The following is a 24,338-nucleotide window of genomic DNA, read 5'->3' on the forward strand; positions in this document are numbered from 1 at the left end:
ATGGGAGTATAATGTTGCACTCTGGGAAATGCTGCATCACACAATTATAGACGGGCGGTCTCTTCGCTCTCCTCTCTCAAACTCACGTAGCAACACACACACACACACACACACACACACACACACACACACACACACACACACACACACACACACACACACACAAGCCCGGTCATCTCCTCTCACTCCCACCAGCTTACACACCACCACGGCTCACTAGGGGCTTGACACTGACATCATCATTTTATTCGATGAGTGTGTGTGTGTGTGTGTGTGTGTATTATGGTTGCTTCTTCTGTACCCCCCATTATCCCAGACGAATGTGCACCTGCCCTGTTGCCCCCATAGGGCCACAGTGGCGCCACAGTGGCGAGGCCTCGGTGATCATCTGCTTTCTGCTAATTGCCCTGCTGCCCCACAAGACGTGGGGGAGCTAGCTACTAGCAGGCGCAGCATGCTCAATCTAGCCGCGACCCCTTTGGGATACACATGGGGCATGTTTCTACTTTTTTTAACTGCAGTTGAGGATTGATTGGTTCGGAAAAGCGTATAGTCAGTTACAGTGTTTTGTAAAAGTTTCCATCAAACCAAACTGCCAGTTTGTCTTCGTCTCTCCTTTGAAACGGGTATTCAATTAAATGATATATTTATTCCATATAATTATGATTTGTACAGTATTATGTAGCCTTTTATTATCAGATACATGTGTGTGCTCAACTTTTTTTTCAGTTTTTACAGCCAAGCTGCTTTAGTCAGGAGTTTCTCCCCTCAGGAGTCACATTTCTGTTTGTGTTGTGTGCGTATTGGAAAGAACACACATGTTGTTTTGCAATGCAGTATTTGTGTTTATTATTATTTTTAACTGCGCAGCTCTCTCTCTCTCTCTCTCGCTCTCTCTCGCTCTCTCTCGCTCTCTCTCGCTCTCTCTCGCTCTCTCTCTCTCTCTCTCTCTCTCTCTCTCTCTCTCTCTCTCTCTCTCTCTCTTTGTGAGTTCTCTACTTCTACCTCTGGAGAGGTCAACTCTCACCCAAACGTGTGGCCCTCTACTGGTCCATCCAGGCACTGTCACACTTTAAATTATAAATCGTCAATAAATGAATCTTCATATAGAAAATGTCAAATTATTGAAACAGCAGTAGTGATTAAAAGTCCGAAGAGCTTCTTAAATCAGATGATCAGGCACAAGGCCTAAAATGACAAATTAAAAGCTGTGCTGGAGACTTCATATTGAGAGAATTCTAATAAGAAATGGAAAACAAAGTATATTCTTTATATATTTCCCTCTTTGCCACTATATCAGGGTACGTTAGAGCAGCTACAGTAAATCCTCCACTGTTCCCATCTCTGTCTGCCCCTCAGGGGTGATAAAAGTGTCCCATGTGAATGTATGAGTGCTGTACATCTCCCGCAGATTTAGAGTGGAACAGATAGATTAGGAGTTTGAGTTAGAGGCGATGGCTGGAGCACACAGTCACATTTACATTGCAGACATTTACATCATAAGAATTCTTTCTACTCTTGTGCGTCTGGATCACCGTCTTGGGTCAGAGTCAAAGAGTCCTGAGTGTAATCCTGCAACATTTATTTTTTATTTGGGATAAATTCAAAAAAATTGAATTGCAGGCACGAAGTAGAAGATGTTTTTCTCAACGAGACAGTAAATCAGACTGAGAAGTCCAAGACGATATGAGGAGAGGGTGACATGAAAAAGAGATGAATTACTGGAAGAGATGTTTTTCACACAAGGACGGACGGACAAACAGCCTCACACACACACACACACACACACACACACACACACACACACACACACACACACACACACACACACACACACAGCAACTCCTTCTGTATTAAACATATCAGCAGGCTAACCGTAGCCCTATAAACAGCAACTGTGTTGTATTTAGATGAGCGTCCAAGATTTATGAGATTTATGTAAATAACTCATTTTTATGTCCACTGCATGGCGCTGCATCCGCTGTGGGTGTAATCTGATATTGACCGACACGATTCAACCAACTCTCCTTGAATTTCATTTCCTTCTAAAAGCTGCTGAACCTCGTATTATGGGTTTGCTCTGATATCCACCTAGAACTGTGAATATCAGAGCAAACACGGAAGAGTTGAGAGGAAACAGCTTTTTACAATACCTCTAACAGGAAGCAGCGTAACAGGCCACCTGATGAGAGTGCACCTCCTGGGTGTTTTGATGTGAGAGTGTCTTATTTTGTCATGTTTCAGCCTCATCAGAGAGCTGCTGCTGACCTTAAGAGGCCGCTAACTGCCTGGTGTCTCCACAGGTGTGCGACTATCAGCTCTCTTCTTACAAGAAAGTCCATAATTCACGAGTGTTATTGCTTCCTCCAAAAACATTACTGCTGCTAGCCAGGAGAACCTACCAGCGGCATCAATCCAGGCTATTTCTTGTCATCAGCCCTGGTCGTGATGTGCATCTTCTAGACTTCATGCTCACACACACACACACACACACACACTGCTGCAGAAAGTTTTGATTTAACCCGGTGAAGACGGTGAATGTGTCGCTCTTCAGCACGTGTGATGCTCTTTCTTCACCGGTCGTGTAAGTCAGCACCAATCTAAGGACGCGTTCTCTTTAAAGCCTAATGGATATATTCTACCGCCACATAGAATATACAGCAAGCCCACCAAATTACAAAGCAAGCACGGGTTGCCTAGTAACAGTGTCCCCAGAAATCTTTGTTGCAACTTGATTTGCATCCAAAAACGATCGATGGATGCTTCAAGAATATATATATATATATTCCACCACACACACACACACACACACACATGCACATTTCCTCACACATGAATATACATAGCCACACGTTTGACACTCCTCAAATGATTTTGGGGCTGTTTTCTGCTTGACTTAGTATGCAAAACAAGAACACGGGCCGTGCTTTAAAAAACAATCAGTCCATCTAACATCTGGCATCAGTTTAGAGTGCCAAGAATTATTGCCTCTTCAATTATCGGCGTAGTAACACAGAGGGAGTAAATAAATACGTTATTAAATGTTTGTCAAACGGACTAACCATTTTCCTTAAATGAGCTGGTGGGGATCTGTGGAGCTTGACAGTTGTTCGGGCATATTGGAAGACATTTAACCTTCCGAACAGTTGACAGGATGAAGGTTTGACGAGCCAAAGGAGACAGCAGTGAGATAGAAAATAAAAGGGTGTGTGTGTGTGTGTGTGTGTGTGTGTGTGTGTGCGTGTCCAGGTCTGGTGAGCTTTGTCCTGTATGTTTTTTGCCTTTGTCTGTGAGAGTGCTCAGAGCTGCAGTGATTGGCGTGTCCTCTATGCTTGATTGATTTAAAAATATGGACAAGATGTCGCCCGTATGAAAGCTACCAATTTATAAACCTTCATCTCAAAACTTCAGAGAGACGGCGGCGCCATCAAAATCAGAGCGGGAGTTTGTAGCTACCACTGGTTCAGACGCAAAGTGACACCTCACTAAAGGCTGCCTGCTAGCTCTGTGAAACCCTCTCCCTTTTCTTTCTCCCCTTGTCTCCCTTTTTTTTTTGCGTGTCCCTTTCTCTCCGACTTTGTCGCTTTGCTTGTCTCTTTCTCTATTTGTCAGCCATTCCCTGCCTTTGTCTAGTGTTTCAGCCTCTCTATCTCTCTTTGCTCTGCGTCCTTCTCTTTATTCCGTTAGGCTGCGATGAGACGCTCTGGCAGTTAACTTGTCCCACAGCTCGCTGTCAAAGGAGTGACCTTGATGTCGCTCACGCACGGTTTTGAGTTTGCCTCTTCGTTGCAGTACGCGGCTCTTTGCATATTCCTGTTGGTGTGTATGTTTCTGTGTCTCTGTAATCACTGAATTGTAAAACCATGTGTGAGTGTGTTATCATCTGGGGGGGGAAGCTTCTCTGTTTTCTTCCCTCATCCCACGCGGTGATAATTCCGTTGGGAGCGACGGCACTGTACCACGTCAAGAGATGGGCACGGGGAGTTACCATTTAGATAAAACAAATTGCCAGCTGCCGAGCAGGAGCAGCTAACGCTGAGATAAAACAACCAAAGGGACCGCGTGCATTAATGTGCTTGGTGCTGAAGATTATGTGCATTTTTCATATTTGTGTGCATGACGGTAGAGCAGACACAGCCTCTTCCTTTAGCATAGTTCAGGCCTTCCAGCCTGTGTCTTTCCATGAAACCCCATAGAGCTAGTTCCATTGGCGTAATAACTACGATGCTGTGACGGGACAAGCGGCAGTCATTAAAATCAACAGCCAGGACTTTTCCAGTCTCCGGCAAGGTCACACACTGCCCAGCAGAGAGAAAGAGAAGGAGACACAGAGAGCATGGATGGGCAGAGCCAAACAGGGAGATATGTAAAGAGGTGAGGTGTCATCTTCTTTTAATTAACCCGCACCTTGGAGGGCTGTCACCATAGTAATGCACCAGTGTGTGTGTTTGGTGTTGTGTATACATGAATATGTCATGTTCTATTTTGTCCTTGTCGGTCAGTTTTACTCGCAGTGCTGCACTTCAAACCCATGTGGTCTTATATGAATCATTTTCATGTTCCAAAATGTGCGCTCTCTCTTTTTTTTCCCCCAAGTTGACATTTTTTTAGTTTCTTCTGTTTCTTTGTCCAGCTTTACAGGCTGTAAGACAAGGCTGGTAATCTGGCTCCAGTGGGAAGGCTGGGTGTGGTATAGCTATAGCCACTGGCTGCATTAGTATTCTGCTGAGATAGCCACATGCAGATACATTCTCCTCTCTCCTCCTCTGCTCTGAAGGAATAATCAGCGCTGCATTTCTCTCCCTTCGTCCCCTCTGTCTGAGAGAGGCGGAGTGATTTAGCTTTTTGTTTTACTCGGTACCAGCAGGGACATCTTCAAGTGTTTGAAAATGCAACGCGAGTGTGTGCTCACTATGCATTTCTGTGCAGGTCCGTCGCCACACCTGATGCATTAGGCGTCTGAGCAAACACATACAACTCTTTTGTGTCTCCTTCCTGTCCTCCCCTTAAGCAGAGGTGAGTCAGAGAGAGAGAAGTTCACTCTGTCAGAGTTGGCGCAGAGCAGTCTGTCCTGTTTGTTGATTATCAGGTCCTGTTCCTATCACAGCCCTGATAGCATCTTCATCTGATCTGTTGCCAGTGACGCTAGCTCACCAAGCAGCCCCGCCATCACACAGCCGCCACCCCTTCCCGTATATCTCTATCAGGCCCAGATCTGCCATCGCCTTGCACTCTCATCTTCTCCTTATCTCCGTATTCCACCTTTCTCCCGTGCTCCCAACACCCCGAAACACACCAGTCACTCATCGACCTCTTCGCCCTCATCTTCCTTCCTCCTCCTTTTATCCTCCTCCCTCAGAGCGTCTGCCAAAAGCTCCGACGGCAGCACTGTTGTTCCCCGTGCTTGGTCTTCTTCACGTAAACTGTCGAGGTAGAGTCAGTGAGTGACGGAACAAGACGGAGGAGAGATCTGGAGAAAGGTATGCATGCATCCAACCTCCCTCTGACCACGTCTCAGTGGTGAGGGCTCAACGAGGGAGGAGAGGAAGACAAAGATAGACGGGTGAGGAGTGTGAAAAGAAAACATGTTGAGTAAGCAGAGAAGTTCTGTAGACCGCAGCAGTACTGTCCCGCACCCCATCGATCGCCCGCGAGGTGCGCGGATCAGTCAGCTTTATTTCGCCCTGGGCCCAGCATGCAACCTGCAACACACAATCCAGCAAAGTACACAACTACAGCACACAACAAAGAAGACAGAGACACGACACAAAACATGCAGTGCATTACAAACACCGCACACCGCTCAACAAAACCAGAAAGCAGCCGTACACAGATGAGGCGCTTACCCGTCCTTCACTCAATATAATTGTTCTCAATTGCTCAAACACTTCGACTACAACTTAAGACACATTTACTGCTTTTCACTCGGACTGCAATTCTAAATTAAACATGAAACACGCCACGCATATAGTGCAATAGTGTCATAGTCATCATAATTAAAATATCACATTAACGTGGGAAAGCTGAAACATTGTGATGCACAATGATCCAGTTGTTCTTGAAAAGGTGAGCTGTCCTGCATCCGGAGATCAACGCATGGAAAACCTACATCAATTGGCCCACGAGCTGATTATCGTTTTGTATGTGTGATCTTTGGTCTTATCGATCATTTGTTGTTGCTTTCTTCCCGTGGTTGTGCCTTTCAGTATTGAATGGCAATGCATAAAAAGTCTAAACAAATAAAAAACAAATCAAATTCATTCAGTCAATTTACTTTTGAAGTTAGTTGACAATGTATTATTCTCTGCAATTTAGTGTTGCTGTTTTGCTGTTCATTTTCATTCTCAATCTATCCGTTTATATTTGTTCTTCCTGCCTTTGAATTAAATAAGAATTGGCAATTGTTCAAGAATCATTTATTGTCATTCTGCAACAAAGGGTTGCACAGCGAAAACAAAGGGTTGCACAGCGAAACGCAGTTGTAGTCCATTTATGCTCCACAAGAAAAACATGGCAAAACGAAAAAAAGTAGTGCATTCCTGTGGTGCCATTTGTGAATTTGCATATCGTGTAAACAGCAGCAACAGGAACACGGGTGAATTCTCTGGGCAGATAGAAATTTGACATCAGGGAATCACCGTCCGTCAGCTTTGACATTTGAGCACCGAGCAGCATCGACGTAAACAGAGAGTCTGCCTCATAAGCTCATCCTCATCAAGCTAAGAACCTGTCAGACTTCCTCAGCAGCTTCATGAACACATGATATCTCCTTACCTCCCTCAGTTCTTGAGACGATGAACTGACGCTCATCTCTCTGTGTGTAACTCATGACTCGGTTTCCTTGTCTATCGTTCCACTTTCTGCACTTATTTGCTTCTCTTGCAAAAGTGCTGTGCTTTCAGTGTTCCTCACATCTTCACCTGAAGAGACCTCATGTCCTTAAATGAAAAGACCTGTTGTGTAATTGACCTCCCTAATTTCTCCATAATGTCTTTTACTGTCGCAGGCAGAGGCTTCCCGCCAAAAACGTGTACTACTACCGCTGTCCTGACCACCGGCGCAACTATGTCATGTCCTTTGCCTTCTGTTTTGACCGAGAGGACGACGTATACCACTTTGCCTACTGCTACCCCTACACCTACTCCAGACTGCAGCACTACCTGGCCAGCCTGGAGCGCAGGAACCTGCCCTACCTGCAGAGGGAGCAACTGGGACTCAGTGTGGTGAGTTGGGAGGTGGGAAGCACTTTGAGCAGGTGGAGGAGAAAGTGTGTGTGTGTGTGTGTGTGGGTTGGTAGTGGTTATGGCTGGAGCAGAGAAGTCGAATGGTGAAGATAAAGGGTTGTAGTGTGTGTGTGTGTGTGTGTGTGTGTGTGTGTGTGTGTGTGTGTGTGTGTGTGTGTGTGTGTGTTCAGGATAAGGATACCCAGATTGGTAACTTAGGTGTGCCTGCCGGTCATAACTTCAGCCTCTCGTGTTATTATTAGGATTGTTGCACTCTGAGATGACGGACTGTAAGCTGTTGGCTGTGTGTGTGTGTGTGTGTGTGTGTGTGTGTGTGTGTGTGTGCATGTTTGTGTGAGTGTGGAAATGGCTCTGCGTGTAATCAGCAGAGCTCTCACCTCGGCAGTAGGAGCAAGTGTATCATACACGCTTGCCTCCAGTCTTGTCTGCTCTTATCAAATAATTGTAGGAGAAAAACTCATTAGAAATGCTTGAGAGATTACGACTTTTTCTTCTGTCCTCCAACATTTTTCAGAGAAAAGCTTGCTGCAAGGGGGGGGCACCATGAAAGTACATGTGTTTGTGAAGAGCACCTGACCATAAAATTCTGAAAATTTAAAAACCATGGCATGAAACGGCTGCCAGTATGGTTAAAAATATATTTTTAAACAGGAAAACCTCCTATAAAAGGGATTTAGTGACCTGTAGTTACAATAACACTATGAAATTAAGTACTTGAGATTCTAATTTTGATCATATTTCAAAACCAGCTTCAGTGCAAAATTCAATATTGAAAAAATAATTTTTAAGATTTATGTTTTCTCAGCGTTGGTTCATTTTGTGGTTCGTGGTTGTAACAGGAAGTGCGTTTCACTACAGGTCCCCACATTTCTGTTGGAAATGACACGACCAATTGGGTGGCAGACGTGCCTTGAGCAGCCAGTCTGTCAGAAATACAACAGAAGAAGAAGAACTGGTGTTTGTATTTACCACGCAGCAAACCAAACCGCGCGCTAAGAGGAATCATCACGTTATGTTGTTTTTATATGGATGAAAGTCAATAATTGGCCCTTTTATGCTGCAAGCAACTGTGATCTGATCAAGTGATGCATGCTTGGTGTGAGTAGCATGGCTCAATAGAAAGAGTAGGTCGCCAAGTAGATTTGTACTGTTCTGATAATTGTAGCCTAGAACATTTAATCTAACATGAAAGGCTAGCGTGCACTCTGTTTGTGGAGAAGATGTCGAGGCCTTTAACGCTGCCTAAATGTAGTTATTTGGTATCTCTTTTCCTCTGCTCCCAACTAATCTTCCCTCTCCAGCTGCACTACTTTGTCATGTATAACATAAAGTAAAGACAAAGCTTTACAGTTCTGCCTGCATGTGCAGAACAGTATTCCTGCTTTATTTCTAAGCCACATCATTTCTCCGAGCGAGACAGAGGGGAGCAGCGAGAGGACAGACTCGGTTGGTTTGGCTCACAGAGTCAGAATTAGTATTCATAGTCATAGAGAGGTTTTATGGCCGTATTTTTCTCTTTATGTTCTCTGGGCCTGGGTGGCAGACAGCCCAGCCCCACCCTCTCATATCTCTTTCTCTTGTCTGCTCCCTCTCTTGTTGGTACCCTCTCCCCCTTCTCTATCTCAGACACATAACTCCACACACACACACACACACATACAGGTCAGAGGGGAAGGGATGAGGAAAGCTTTCTGGCTGCATCAAAGTTTAAAGACGGATTGCTGCCGTTTCCAAGTCTTTGCAGGGACACCACAATAGCTTTAACCTTCTAATGGGACAGTTATCTCATACGGATGGAAATAAGAGCCGGGGCCATTTGCACTGGCATTCTTCTATCTTGCTGACGAATTTGTTTTCTGTAATGTATTCCTCTGTACAAAATCACTGCTATCCAGCCTGCACTGGGCGACTTAGATACAGTTTAAAAAAAAAAGGTCGGCTCTTTTTAGTTTTTACCTCCAGCTCTCTTCATTATTATGATGAGCGAGGAAGTGTTTGCTAATTAATAAGGCAGTTATGTTTTTATTATCTTACTCGAACCAATGTTCAGAGCAGAGTGAAAATAACATTTAACCAGAGTGAATTCAGCTGAGTTGCATTGTTAGAAGTCAGCTTAATTGAGAGAGGCAGGTCGAGGGACAGAAACAGGGAGAGAGATGTAACAGTTCTGGGGTAAATGAAAAGGGCAAACCAGGAGGATCAGAATATCATTTTCAGATCTCAGATTCTTCACTGTAACTTGTTTTCCTCTTCTAATGGAGACTTTACAATTTTCACAGCGTGGGTGGTAGTTTTTTTCACTGCTGACCATCAAACATGACGGCGTCTCACATTCCAAACATCAAAATAGAAAGAGATACCAGAGCAATGATTGGTGGATTAGATGGAATACCCTGATGATGACACACAGCAATGTGTCCTGTAAAGCCTGGGAGCCCGAATAGCTTTCTGTCAAAAACCTAGGTGTGTTGTTGGATGCCAACCTTGATTTTGAAATAATAATAATGTAGCATGGTCCTCCAATCTTGTTTTTGTCAACTAAGGAATACTGACAAAAGCTTCAGAGCCACTGAGTCAATCCTTCATGCTTTAATTTCCTCACGTTCGGATTAGCATTGGTCTCCTAACTGGCATACATTAGAAAATAACTCCAAACTGTACAGAACGCAGCAGCCAGACTACTAACAAAAACCAAGAAAAGACCAAAATATCACTTTGTGTCTTGAAGTACTCTCTCCTTAAAAACCTGCACAGCCTGAGGCCCTCAGGCAAAAACAATTATTTGAAGGAATACTTGTTAGTAATAGATATTTTTCAGAAATATGCTTAAACACTTTCTGGCTGAGACTCAGACGATATCTGGCGTACAGACGATGCACAATGTTCATTAGATGTAAGTGTTGAGAAATATTTGTACAAAATTGTTTAATTGGAGTTAATTGTTGTTGTGTGTCAATGGATTATTTCATTCATAGCTGGTGGAGATTAACCACAAGGCCTAAACACACAGGCCCTTAATACACATATAGACACACACACACACAATTGTTCATAGACATACACTCACACTCACACACACACACACACACACACACACACACACACACACACACACACACACACACACACATCAAAGACAAATACCAGCAGAATTCCTCTTATTCCCCAGAGGAGAGGGGTTTGGATTCTTCCTCTTCCTGGCCCTTCGTCTGTTCCTCTGGTCCCTGTCTGTCTGAACATTTCCTTTTGTAGACCATCCTGACAGCATCTGAGTAAAACTCTGGCTCTCTTACTTCCCCTAAGGCGACCATGTCCACAAAGACACAGAGAAAGACAACACGTGTTTGACCTGCTACAATACCAACAAGCTTTTTTTGAAAAGATGCCTACTTCCTTCCTCCTTTTAAACTATTTCCTTTTATCTGTATGGGTCCTCAAGTGTCCCCCTGGGCATCTAGCACCTTATTTGCCTACCTTGCCTGTTGACAAAGCAATTTTTTTTTCTCACCATTGGGCAGTGTCTGCCGGGAGTTGCTGAGGCAGCAGTTTGAGTTTTCCTTCTGCTGGCCCCGCTGGGGAGGGCAGGTCTATGACGCTATTAGTCACCTCTGACACAGCACAGCCTCTGCCTGTATTGACCAGATGGAGAGAAAGAGTAAACGGGAGACTTCAGGGTGGGAGAGTGGACAGGCCACACACCAGCCTTAAGGTTGTCTGAGACTTTGCCTGCATGCAAGGCCTGAATCCTTGCCTGCTGTTATACTGTGACTCTGTTCACATCAAGTAAAACTATTGATCTCAGATTCACGGCGCAGAGATGTCACATCCACTCAGTTCTTCTTCTTCTTTTTTTGAAATCCCCCAAATCAAAGCAAGATGATGATAGATCACTTGTACTGTGTTGAAGAGAGCCAGTGGTCACTGTCAGCTGCAGTGACTTAACATTACTTAGACTGTTGTGATTGAATTTTAGACCTAATCCTGTCTGCTATCAGTGTTCAGGTACCATGTCTGCTCAGTGGGAGTGGAGTCTCGAAGAACAGGGTTTTTCTGGTTTTTTTCCTCTTTATTTTTTAACCAAGAGGAGGGGAGTGGAGTGGGCACTGCAGCTATATCTGCCTGGCTGCCTCTCCCTCTCCCTCTCCCTCTCTCTCTCTCTCTCTCCTTATCTCTATGTTTGTACACTATGTGCCAAGATCCAATCAATAGCCACTCCAGCCGTGGAGAGAGGAGAAGGTCAGCAGCCACATTGGAGGAGCAAGGCAAACTGATGGAGGAACAGAAAACATAGGAAACGCACCACATGCAAGGCTTATTCCTTTTCTCAGGCTAATGAGACTATTATGATTTCAGCCTCCCAAACACTCCCTTTTCTTTTAAGATTTTGAAATAATCCATCTGAAACACCTGACCCATTGTCACAAACCCTTCTCCAAATGAAGGTAGCTAGCAGCACTAGCTCCAAAAGTTGTACAGCAAAAAAGTGAATAAAGTTATTAAAGTCCTGCAACAGCCGCAGATACCAGAAATATTTCCTTTTTAATATAAAAAAAATATTAAATATTTAAAAATACACAGGTCTCTAAAATGCACCACCCACCCTAGCTTTAACTTCTAAGAATATAAATATATAATATATAATACTTGAGCTGTAACACAACTTTGTCACAGGAAATGTTCACTTTTGTGCGGGACTGAGAAATTGACACCATTCAAATGTTCTTCGCAAAGAAGAGTTGTTCTTTTTTCACATTAGACATTGTCATCAAGTAATGTGACAGCATGCAATCTGGAAAAGTGCCAGTTTTAACTACAGTAACTAATAAATGCCAACTTTTGTTGAAAGCGGATGAGAGCCGAGCTCTTGACACTGGAGCTATATTCTGTGAATGGTTTGTAATGAAGAGAGCCCTCCAACTACTGACTGCCTTTGAAGGCCAACACCTGAATAGCCAATTAGCACTTCATCATGTGGATGAGGTGACACTGCAAAGTGAAACTGCATGAGAGCTGGCCACTTCCAGAACATCCACTTTGTGTTTAAACAGTGAAAGACTGGCTTTTCCTTTACTGGCAGGACAAAAAATGCATTCAAGCATACAGTTTATAGGGAAGCAAAAACATAACGTCAATATTTATCACTTCAAAACAGATGGGGCTAGGCAGACGATTGACAATGTTAGCTATATATTCCCCCCAAACATCGATAGTTTTGTCGTTTTGTTCGCATATATATTCAAGACTGCCACGAGCACTTCACCAGTCAAGCAAGCTGGCCCCACTCAAGTAAGTAAACCTCTCTTCCCCAAGCGGCGAGGTACACAGCTCAAGATAACAGAAGGGTTTTTCCCTTTAGTGGCAGACTGTCCATGAATGCATTAGCTGTGGCCTAAACATCAAAGAAGGGGGGGAAATATTTTTAAAAAGGAAAATGCAAAAGAAAAAGACAAGCCAACTTAAGGAATACAGCTATATCAGCGGGTGGAAATTTAATTTCCACTCTATATTTCTTACTTCCACAACTTCTGATGCAGTTTTTCTTTGTGTTTGTCTCCTGCTTGTTGTTAACTTTCTGGGTCCTTGCTTTACCCCTTTGCCATTTTGTTTCCCTGTTTTTGCGCTCGTCATAAATTGTTCTCTGCTGGCCTCAGGAAGTTTTGTATTTTCCTTGGCAGCAGCTAACAGGTATCTGGATGAAAGAGCTAGACTCTTTATCGTCTAATAATATGTTAATCACTGCCTACGGCACGTCAGCGTCAGAAATTCCTCAAAGATTGAAAAGGTCATCATTGTATCATTGCATGTTTCTTGGCAACAATTCCTGTTTTCATGCTGCTCTGTATTTCACTTCATTAGTGAGTGACCCTTATTCTATCAGCCCGACACGACAGCATCTGTAGTCTGGCGCAGGAATGTGAGGAAAAGGTCGAGGCGTGACTATCCTTTGGCCCCAGACAGCTAACTTTAGAAGGCTGGTCCAGAGGGAGCAGAGGATAAGCAGGTTTATGATCTATATATCCTCACGTTACAGTGCTGCATGGCCTCTTATCGCCAACCAATGGTTCCCCCAGGATACTAGATGCTTTATTACGCACCCCCACCTCCTGCATCTCTCCCATGTCTCTGGCGATCAAGAACGCGGTAATGAGTTAGAGGTGGTGAGAATTAGGAGGTGGTGGGGAGCGCGTCAGCATGGTTGTTAATGCGTACCCTACTGTGGAAGGGAGGCAGTGCGGATTGGGTGTCTGTGCCGGTGGCGTGTTCAACTTCCCAGTTTTACACAGTGCAGGTCAACTGTGTGCCGTGGAAATATGGGAGGTAAATAGATTATGGTATCACAGGTGAAGCTCGCCGAATTTGATGGTGTGATGTTCACGCAGCGCTGACCCCCTTGTTGATCCTTATTATAATGTTGGCACTAAAGCACACAGATTTTGGGTTACTCAGACAGAGACAATATTTATTTTGGAAATTGGAACGTATTCACACCTCAATGGCTTGGCGCTCTGTCTCTTTTCTCTCCCCCTCTGTGTCTCACCTTCTCTCGAAGGGGAAGTGAGCAAATGAAAAGTTCTCTGAGCGGCCGATGTCTACGGGCCTACAGTGCCGTGAACCGGAGTTCTGTGAATGGTGGATAGTTGAGGACCTGGTTTATGAAATAAAAGAGTAAGAAGACTGTCATTTTAAACTCAGCCAGTGCAGCAGTCAGCAGACACATCTCTCTCCCTCTCTGCCTCTCTGCCTCTCTTTGTCTCCCACCTCTTTGGCTTCAGAGGCAAATCTGCTCCCACCCTTGCAGCAGCCGTGTATCTGCCCTCCTCTGCCAATGGATATTTACTCTGCCGGCTTCTTAGATGACGCTCAGGATGGAGCACTCATTTGGGACCCAGGGGGACACAGAGAGGGAACAAAACAGATGGCATTTAAGGCTTTTACTAAATCAGAATGCACCTTTCTGATAGTGTAATTGCTTTCCATTGCCCGGCAAGCAGGACGAAGAAGGTAAAGAGGGGAGAAAAGAAGAGAAAGGAAAAGACAAGTAGAGGAGAGTAACAGCGGGCTGTACAGTAGATCATTTATTTGGAGGGAAAAGAATGAAAATTAATGAAAAGAGAGTTGCTCGCCCTCCAAAGGCAGCCAAGCTTGAAATTCACTTTGAGGCAAACTTAATTTGTTGCAAATGGGCAAAAAACATATTACTGCGCAGCGCGTATAGAAGGGCTGCACGGTGTGTCCGTCTGCTGCGTCTGTCTGTCGGCATGTGTTTGTGGCAGACGAGGACGCTATGCTCTGAATAGCTCAGCTGAGAGGAGGGAAACACAGGAGCCTGTTAAGAACTCCAGTAACAGCATTCTCTTTCTACATGACTGCTCTCCAGCACACCCTTCTAGCACGTCTGCATACAACTCCAGGATGTGGGGGAGAACTTGGCAAAAGTTACTTGTAAGGAACCGAATATGTTTGAATAAAAAAATTTAAAAACCTTTATTTAACCAGGTAGTCCCATTGAGATTAAAAATCTCTTTTGCAAGATGTAAGTAACAATACTACATAACATTAAGGAGCAGTTTTTGTTTTTTATGCTTATGTGTTGCTAAGAAGACACCCCAGAAGATGGGTCACTCAGGTATAGTTCCATCATTGTTCAAAGTCAAAGAATAACTTCATGATGTTAGTTGTAATGAATACATATATTTTAAAATCAAGTACATTTCTCTGGCATTCATAGTTTTCTACTGTACCGAAACGTACCGAACCGTGGCTCCACTGTATCGTACCGAACCCAACCGTGAATTTTGTGAACCGTTACACCCCTAGTTTTTATGTGTGTGTGTGTGTGTGTGTGTGTGTGTGTGTGTGTGTGTGTGTGTGTGTGTGTGTGTGTGTGTGTGTGTGTGTGTGTGTGTGTGCGCACATATGTACTTGAGCATATGCTCTTTTTCGTGTGTCCCGCAGATTGAGGCTTTCGACGACTCAGGAGTTCTTGAGTTGTCTTTATCCTTTAAAGAGAGACCTTCGGTTTAGGGTTGTGAAGTTTGCTATCGCGTGTCAGGCAGTACCAAGTAAGGACACACATCCACAGCAGTAACGTGCAAGGATCAGCTGCTAGGTCAGTCACAGGACATAACCCCGCATTATGTTCATGATGTTCACCGCAAGAGAGAGAGAGAGAGGCTGCGATCCATGCGGCCACGCCGATATGCCGCGTGTTATGGAACACCAAGGGCAGGGAGACCCATTTAAAAAGAAGGCGGGTGGCATATGAACATGATAATCAAATAGCAGCAGGTGGTAAAGATGAGATGATAAACTTTAATTTCATCTTTTCACAGTCTTCAAGCGTTGGCAGAGACATTTCCATCCAGCGAAAACGAGACCTGTAAAATGTGTTTTTATTAGTCTGCATTGTTTATGATGGTAATGGTACTTGTGGTATTTATGCAGAGCCGGATGTGCCGTTTGTGTGCCGAGTGGAAACCAACCAGTTTGATGTGAGAGAGTGAGAGAGGGAGTTCCCTGAGCACTGCTACCTGCAATCAGCACAAACACAATAATTTGCTATCACGGAAAATGGTAAACTGTAAAAAACAAAATGTAGGGGACACTGTTCTTAACGCCTACTTTATTTCTGCATTACCTCTTCAAAGCACTGTGAAATTTCCGTGAAACCTGTTTAAATTCAGAAAAGATTTCAACCTTTAAGTTGCTCTTCAAGTGGGTGCATTCATGCTGTTGTACAACCCAGTCTGTGCACGCAATAATATGTGGCTGCAAGCTCATTTGGATGTTGCATGTGTATCCATTTTCGGATTTCTGCAGGGTTAAATTACTTTTGAATCTAAGATACAGAGAATTGATCCAAGCCAACATGTTTGGTGATAAGCTGGATGACTGACAGCGCATGGTGAAACAGTATGATTGCAGACCTGCTGCAGTTGTATCCCTGCCTACAGTTATAGACCTTATCCAACAACTGCATGTGACAGGAATTGTGTAAAGCAGATCACATGACATCACATCCTTGATTTGAGCTCTTAGCTTCCATTTCTTCATAGCGTCCCCCTGAAGAGGGTGACCGGGTATGAATGCTTTATGCTCTTACATGCCAAGTGTTTATCAGAAGTCCTCACTCTCAATATACAGCACTCACCGATGTCCTCTATGGTGCCTAGAAGAGCTGAGATTGATATGCGATCTCGTACAGTATACTGGCTACATTGCTTGGCTGGAGCACTTGAGCACGAAATGCTTAATTACACTCCAGGAGAGAAATGGTAGGGAATGTCAAAAAGCGGAATATTTAAAGAATAAATCAGTTTTCCAACCCTCTTCAGGCCTTTGCTGCTCTCTCCAGTCTATTGGCCTCTCACCCAACCATAAGCAAGGGCCCTGACTCTTCGCCCTACCCCAGGCTCAGCCCCTCTGACTCGGGCCAGCAGCTCGGCACGCCTGGGGGGTCCTGAAGACACCTGGTAACTAAAAGCTCTAGCCAAGCCACTGGCCTCCCCAACCCCATACGCAGGCATTTGCTCACCACAAAAACAAACACCTTGCTCTCCTTCTTGACAGTTTTTATTTTTCCTTCCCTTCATTGTCCCACTACCATGTCGCACAAAATACATTTTCTCTTTCTTTCCTTTTTTTTCCCCAGAAGTGAGAAGAGAGAAAAAAAAATGAAGGAAGTGACAGATCCCATTTTTCCTCCACTTTTCGATTCTCTCTCACCTCTCGTTGTCTTGCTCTACCACTGCTGCCCGGTCCTAGCCTTTGTGTGTGTGTGTGTGTGTGTGTGTGTGTGTGTGTGTGTGTGTGTGTGCGTGCGTGCACGTCTCCCACATGGTTGAGCGTCAGCCTAAGTGTGAGAGAGATGGATGCCAGAGTCCCTTTCTCTCTCCTAAGGCGCCATGTCTCTCCTCTCTCCTCTGCCGGGCTCGTCCGCACCTGCATATTGTGATATAGTGCCTCTGTTCAGCCCGTCGATTGCCTTTAACAGGACTGGGGCACACTGGCCAAATTGAAAGGGATTGCGGCCTGCTTTTCATCAGAGTCACATCAGAGCAGGGTGCAGGGTCCATAGGGCACAGGGGTGCATGGAGGAGGTATGACGGGTTTATTTTTCTTTCATACTTTCTCTCACAATTTCTCCCCCATGTACACTTCCTCTCTCTCCCTCTCCATCTTTGTACGTCTCATTGTTTGATGCCATCTGATGGCTGTGGAAACACTTTGCAGGAAATGAGTATTCTGTTTCTCATCAATCCATTCCCCCATTTCCATGCAGGAGTTCCTATTGATAGCGAGGGAGAAAGAAAATCAACAGCAGTCGCAAAGAAAAATGTCTTCTTTTTTCCATTTGTTTGCCGCTTACTTTTGAGATATGTCGTATACGTGTGCCTTCTCTCTTCAAGTTTGCCTCTTCAATTCTTTTGTGGAAGACAGAATTTGAAAGGACGCATCTCTCTAATGAAAAAGTCCTCTGTGTGTGTGCTTTAATGAGTTAGACACACAGATATGCAGACACACAAATATGCAGACAGGCTTGAAAAAGAATACCTGAGAAACTAAAGCTCATTCCAATACAGATATTCGTCTTAATATTTAATGCTCAGATGCTAATCGTATCTAAAGAAATCACAAACCATTAGTACCATTAAGGCACTTTTCATTCTGGCCGAGCTAACTCCAAATGTAGTGCACAGTGGTGTTTTCTGAGGCTAATCACGAAGTCCGCACTCATAGACTTGGAGGCATAGTCCGTCAAGGGTTTAGGGCGGTGCCACTGTTTTGGAGAAACAGTCAGGAGTACTGACACGAGAGCAATGTACTGCTGCGGACAGAGCCATCAGCAAAACACACATTAGCCACCTAAAGAAAATCCCCAACCTAAAGAAATCTATACCCGTTTAAGTGTACGCTATAGTTAGAATATTTTTCCACATGGAACTGAACTGAAAGGAAAACTTATCTCTACTGTTTTTGTCAACGGAGTGAAGAGAGCATACATAAGTTTCACTTTTATTTGAGTTCGCTGTCTGACAGAGCTGTCTGAAGGCAAAATAAAGCAGTGGAAATATTAAAATTTTGCTCAATGATGGTATTTTACCTCTTGCTCGCACGGCAAAAGCCTAGAAGACTTTCAGATCAGGCAGTAAAATAAAAAAACCCGATTGTAGATAACGTTTTGCCAGTGACGTGAAATGTCGCTGCAAAAGTGCTTTCCCATTCATATTTCATGCCGCTGCCGCCTCTCAGGCTCAGGTATTCACCAAGTGACGTCAGTTGAGTCCCCGAGGGTTGAGGGCTTAAGGCTGCATGTTTTCTCCCAGCACTTATTTTTTCATTCATATATTAGTACTTTGTCGGTTTCAGTAAATTCATACAATTACATTTTGGTTGTGATATCACTTTCTTCTGTATCTGTATCCTGTTACAACCTGCTGCTCCTATGCCGCCCAATTTCACTTTCATCGAATCAAATCAGTTCCATCGAATGTGATCCAATTAAAAAGATGTCAACACTCCCCACGTCTCTCTGCTTCAAAGATTTGCAGTGGGATCGTACTTTTGTCAGACAACTCAAATCACTTGAAGTTTACTTCAACCAAATTGTCCACCTTGAAGGATATAAAATGAGTGCATTCCCTGCACTGCTTAGGATAACAAATGGACAATATCCAGACAGATTACTTGTGCCAGTGCCTGCATGCTAAGTTCCAAAGGGAAGACTTGACTCCAGTGACTGATGGCTTCAAATAGCAGCGGATGAGTGCATGAGTGAGGAGATGAGACTTCTTACCTCCTTCCGTTTTCCTCCTCCTTCCTTGGTTGCTGTGGAAACGGGTTCCCCTGAAGTTGTTAAACTTTAGTGCCCACATGACGTCAGACGTGTGAGAGCCTTGCAAGAGAAACCACGCAAAGCACACCCATGCTCACAGGAACACACACACACGTGTACATTGAGACATACAGCACACACACTGCCAGTGTCTTGAGAAAAACCTGCCACCTGACCTCAATGTTCTGTGCTTTTTCTCTGTTGACTTAAGGAACGGCAAAGGGAATAGAAGGACCAGGGTTGAGTGAGGACAATAGCGAGGGCACTTGAAAAGGCAGTAACCTTTTCCTGCTTGGTGTGTGTCCGATAGAGACTCCCTGTAGTATGCCATTGTGGATCTGTCAAACTGGCTCCCTATGAATTCAGAATGATGCTCGAGAGGTACATAACGCCTTGTCTAGGGCTCCACCAGTGTGCATCTTCATTCATGGATCAATAGTTGTCTTTATTTTGGATTCCTTCTCCTTCCCCCCTCTTCTCTCTCTCTCTCTCCTTCCCTTCGTTCATCTTTGACAGGGCAGCCCTAAATGGCTGCTTTAACTAGCTGCTCACAGCCCTCCTCAAAACACATTTACATACACATCAATCACGCTGTCAAAGGTAAAGGCATGACGCCGTGTAAAAACCAGAATTGGATTATGGCCTTGTCTCATCCCTGACACTGACTGCTTGGCTGGCTGGCTGACTAGACTGTTGATGCACAAGTTAAACGGCCTGAATTGTTATTGGCTGGTGTTTTTCTCGTAGTCCTTAGTGTGTACTGCCATGCATGTGCGGTGTGCCAAACAACGGTCTGCAATACTCAAAGAAATGTCTTTGTCTCTCTTCCAGTAAAGCATATTCATGTGTCCAACTCTGCCTGTAGAAATAGCCTTATTTTGGTTGTACACTGAGTATTTCTTAATGCAACATAATAATTCAGTCAGACACTTACTGTACATTAGGAAATTAAACATTTAAAGTAATTATTCAGTGAGGAACAAGGATTCTGAATGTGCAAAATTCGACCAAACTGCTGAATCTCTGAGAGCCGGTCACAATAACTCTGCTACCTCATAGGTTTCACGTGTGGCGTCGGCCCAGTTTACGTTAGCCACCTTTGGTGTTCACTGTGCCGCTAAAGAGGAGCGGTCTGTGTACTGAGCACAAACCCTCAGGAGTCACAGAGGGCCGGTGGCCTGCTGGACCTAACGTGTACCGGCAGCAACAGTAAGTTCAGACCCTCGGTGCTGGTGCCCGGTACTTGCTGAATTCGAGCTAACTACTAACTGAAGGTTCGTCTCCCGGAGCTGCTGCCTGCTCTCTTACCGGCAAAGCAGCCCCCCCGGTGGTGGGGAGGACAATATCATCACATTCTGACCAAACATATACATGAGCTTGTTAAGTTATTCAGTACCAACACTAAAAACGTTAGGACATCAAGTGAGGAGGTGGTTGGGACGGTGAAGGAAACGGTGTCAGCAGACTGAGTGTAGCAGCCGAGTAAAAGAAGTGTCATGGCCACGATGAACACCTGCATGAATATGATTGGACGTTGCTAGTAAACTTGTTTCGCCGATAATCAGCCAATGAAGAGGCTGATCAGTTCAAGCATGCTCGACTTCAGTGTTCTGTAACTAAAATGATGTTCCATTGCCAGCTGTGGTTTTTATACTGTACCAACATGTCTGACGACCCATGTGAGCTTATTCTGGATCTGGTGCCACCATTGTTCATCTATGCTTTCCAAAAATGTCACAAATGAAAGGTTTTCTGATCTGCCACAGCAAAGGTTTAGTTTGGTAGTGTTTAGGCATGCAAAATATGATAAAAAGGACAACTTCACCAGCAGCATTTGGTCCACTGAATATTTTCTTTAAAAAATGTAAAGGTCCTCTGAAGTTAAGTTCAAACAGCAGAGCCTGAGGTTAAGGGTGAGGGGAGGGAGGACCGGGTTGATGCAGGAAGCCCTCTGTGACAGCAGCATGTATCACCAGGCCCATCATCACGGCTCATTTCACTGTTTGATCCTCGCAACAGCTCAACTCAGAGTTCATACCACCCAAGGGTCGCGTCTGCCCATAGCTTATATTAGCAAACATAGTATGGTGAGAAAGAGGAAGCTTAACCCCTGAGGTGCTGCCATCCACTGGTGTATAGCCCCCTTTATTCCCTCTCTCAAACGCTGCTAATTAACAAATACTACGGCATACTGTAAATGCTATTTTTGCACTAATGTGTGGGCAGGGTGGAAAACATCACAGGAACTCCAGTCTGTTAATTAGAATGTATTTATGGCAATTAAAGCCTCTGCTTCTGCGTGGGAGAGACCAACTGAAAGAATTCTTAATGTCTGACCCTGAGATATGTATCATTTAACACGTGCGGCTCTGAATACCAACACCTCTGTAGCTGTTTCAGCTCAACCATAGTTCTGCTGTTTTCAATCCCCACAGCTCAGAGGGTTCGCAGTTTGAACGTCAGTCTACAAGTAGATGTACTTAATGTGGTGTCATAGAAAGGCTGCGATTTTACACCATTGTGACAGTTAAATGTGACGATCTGCCCGATGTTTTCACTCCGTTCACTGCATTATGCTACTGTCTCACGGCAGGGAGTTTGACCAGGAATATTTCACTTTCCAATTACCAGGTGAAATTGGCTGTTTAATTTTACAGCCTCGATGAAGGCGCTCTATCAGAATGATGGCCACTCAGTTAGCCCCCTAACACCACCCCAGGCAGCCTGCTCATCAGAGAAAACTTTCTGTGTGTGTGTGTGTGTGTTTGCAAAGTGCACTGAAAAAAGGCACTGAAGAAATATAAATCAAGCAAGGTGATGATAACTTTGGCGTTGACACTGTGATCCATCGTCTTGCCTCCGCGCTGACTGTTTTCATTTTAGCCAGCAGCAGGCTGCGACTGAGAGGCTTTCTACCAAAATATAATTGTTTAGGAGTAATGAGCTGGAAAAAAAGGACAGAGAAAAGGGGAAAAGCAAGAGGGAGAGCGCTTGGAGAGTGACTATTATGGAGTAATACAGTAAAAATGTAATGCACAACAGTAAACAAAACAAGCTGCAATTTGGTAGCATGCATGTAATTGTGTCCTCTCTCCTTCCACTCCTGTCTGTCTGCGCGGTTAGACTGGATTCATTTATTAATTGTTGCAGAGCTAGTTTTAAACGTACCCAGCTGTGATCTTGGTTTGCACGACAATGCAACAGGGTCTAAGAAAACAACATGTTTTCGTGACAAATTGGCAGCACCAGCTTCATGATTTGCTCTTTTAATGTCTTGTCAAATATTGTCTGCAGAGACCCTGCCCTCTGCCTCTACTTTCTCTTTTCTTCTTATTTTGCTGTGTTTCGGGTCTGCAAGTCAAGATCTCCCTTAGATAGCCAGAGAAGAAAAGGACAAGTGAGCTCGGAGGAAAATCCTTTTCTGACTGGGAAGTCACAGGAAATGTGTGTGCGAGTGTCAACGTTTCACATTTCACGTTTTTTAAATCTTTATTACTCTGTCGCATATGTTTTTTTTCCGTAAATTGGATGGCTCCAACATGACTTTGAGGGCCACTAAGGGCAGGAAAGAGTGACCAGGTTGAGCAGATAACATTGATTTTGATCAAGACTGAGGAGAAAGAAATGCAGATAGAGAGAGCGAGAGGAAGAGAGAGGGAGGGAGAGAGAGGGAGAGATGTCTGCAAGATATCAAACTTTCTACTCTTCCTCAGATCAAAATTACAACCTGAGATGGGAATGAGCATTTTAATTAGAACTCGGGGCTATCTCATCTCGGAGTGTGTGTGGAGCTAAAAGACTAATTCCCACCACACATTCCCACATCCCCCACCCCTGCCTTCACAGGCCACTTTGTCCGTTATTTAATCGGCTCTTTGTTATCTATCTACTTGGGTTTGCCAGGTACTTAGAGCCCCGCCATTGGAATATTAGGTATTCTGATGAGGCCAGCAGCTGTGTGCTCCACGCAGATGGCGCCTGCTGTAATCAGCACTCTCAAAAGAACGTCTCACATATCTCCCCCAAACTTATCCTTTTTATGATTACAAAACACAGAGCCGCAAATTGTTATGAACAAGATATATATATTTACTGGCAGCATAAAATACAGTGGCGCCCAACAATTCAATCCCTTTCAGGTTGATTCGTATTGCTGAGTGCACTCTCTTAGATGAGGACATTTGGTAATAGGAACCATGAATAGCATTAAAATGCGCCCTCTCCAAATGGGGGTATTATGTGATAGAATTGGTAGAAATGGGGACCTTGTAGAAATGCTCTGCCGTGTGTTCAACCTGTTTGTCACTGTGGTCAAGGACAGAGTCGTAGCCTTTGGATCGGGTGGGCTGCGGTTGATGAAATCAATTGGTTAAGAATCTAATATCAACACAAACACAACCACAAAAAAATACTTAAGTGTGTTAATGGCACTCCAAAACATACAAGTGGAGAATCAGACAGCATTGGTGTTGTCAGTTATGCAAGATGTGTAAAAATCAGATTTGATTTACACCTCATCATCAGTTAGTTGAATTACACATGACTGAACATGCATGATTTAAGCAGGAAATAAAAGACACGCATATAGCATTGCATTTTATATTTTTGTTTATTTTGTATAGCTGGGATCTGGAACTATATGTTGATTAGTTCGGAAGAGGAAGGTGTAGGGGCTTATTACAACACTATAACACCTTTCATGGATGTCATGATGTATTCTTCCTCATTCCCAAACCCCACGCTTTTAGTATGTGAGTGCATTTGAGTATGTCCAACATTACAGAGAGTAAGTGTTGTCTGGGACCTTATCAATGAAGCGACTCAGCCTATAATTAGCACTATAATCACCTCCCTAATTCAACCACTGCTCAGCGTCTCACCCAGCGTGCTGCTCCTCTTCCTCTCCTTTCTTTTCCCCGTCTCTCATACTTTGTTTCCAAACAACACTCCTCTCTCATGCAGCCTGTATCTCTTTTTTATATCTTATTTTTTGTTGTTGTCATCTCTCTCTATATTTCATCCCTTTCTTCATCCCAACCTGACACCTCTCTCCTTCACCCGTGTGGATCTTAAGCCAAATGAGTGAATTTTTCTCATTAGTAGTGCATTGGGCCAACGTGCCCGGAGGGAGACAGAGCGATCTTAGTACTGAACAGCTCAGCAGAGCTCTGAGGGGTCAATGAGCTGGTTAAGGGAGTGATGTTTAATGCTCGACTGGGGGATGGGGAGTTTTAAAGTTTCTTTCACATGCCAAGTCG

At 44.2% G+C, this 24,338-nt stretch overlaps 1 protein-coding gene across 2 annotated transcripts in view; it reads left to right on the forward strand.

Annotated features, from left to right (window-relative positions):
• The window catches only part of agbl4 (AGBL carboxypeptidase 4), a gene marked incomplete at its 5' end in the record, with an annotated part of 232,391 nt that overhangs the window by 121,979 nt on the left and 86,074 nt on the right, over positions 1 to 24,338 (forward strand). For both annotated transcript variants that reach the window (XM_079267619.1, XM_079267620.1), the window contains one exon: positions 7,011 to 7,223. In XM_079267619.1, the coding sequence (XP_079123745.1) occupies positions 7,011 to 7,223 (213 nt within the window). The remainder of the gene's footprint in view (positions 1 to 7,010; positions 7,224 to 24,338) is intronic.

Source organism: Melanostigma gelatinosum (genome assembly GCF_949748355.1).
Source record: "Melanostigma gelatinosum genome assembly, chromosome: 4".
NCBI classification, from domain to species: Eukaryota; Metazoa; Chordata; class Actinopteri; order Perciformes; family Zoarcidae; genus Melanostigma; species Melanostigma gelatinosum.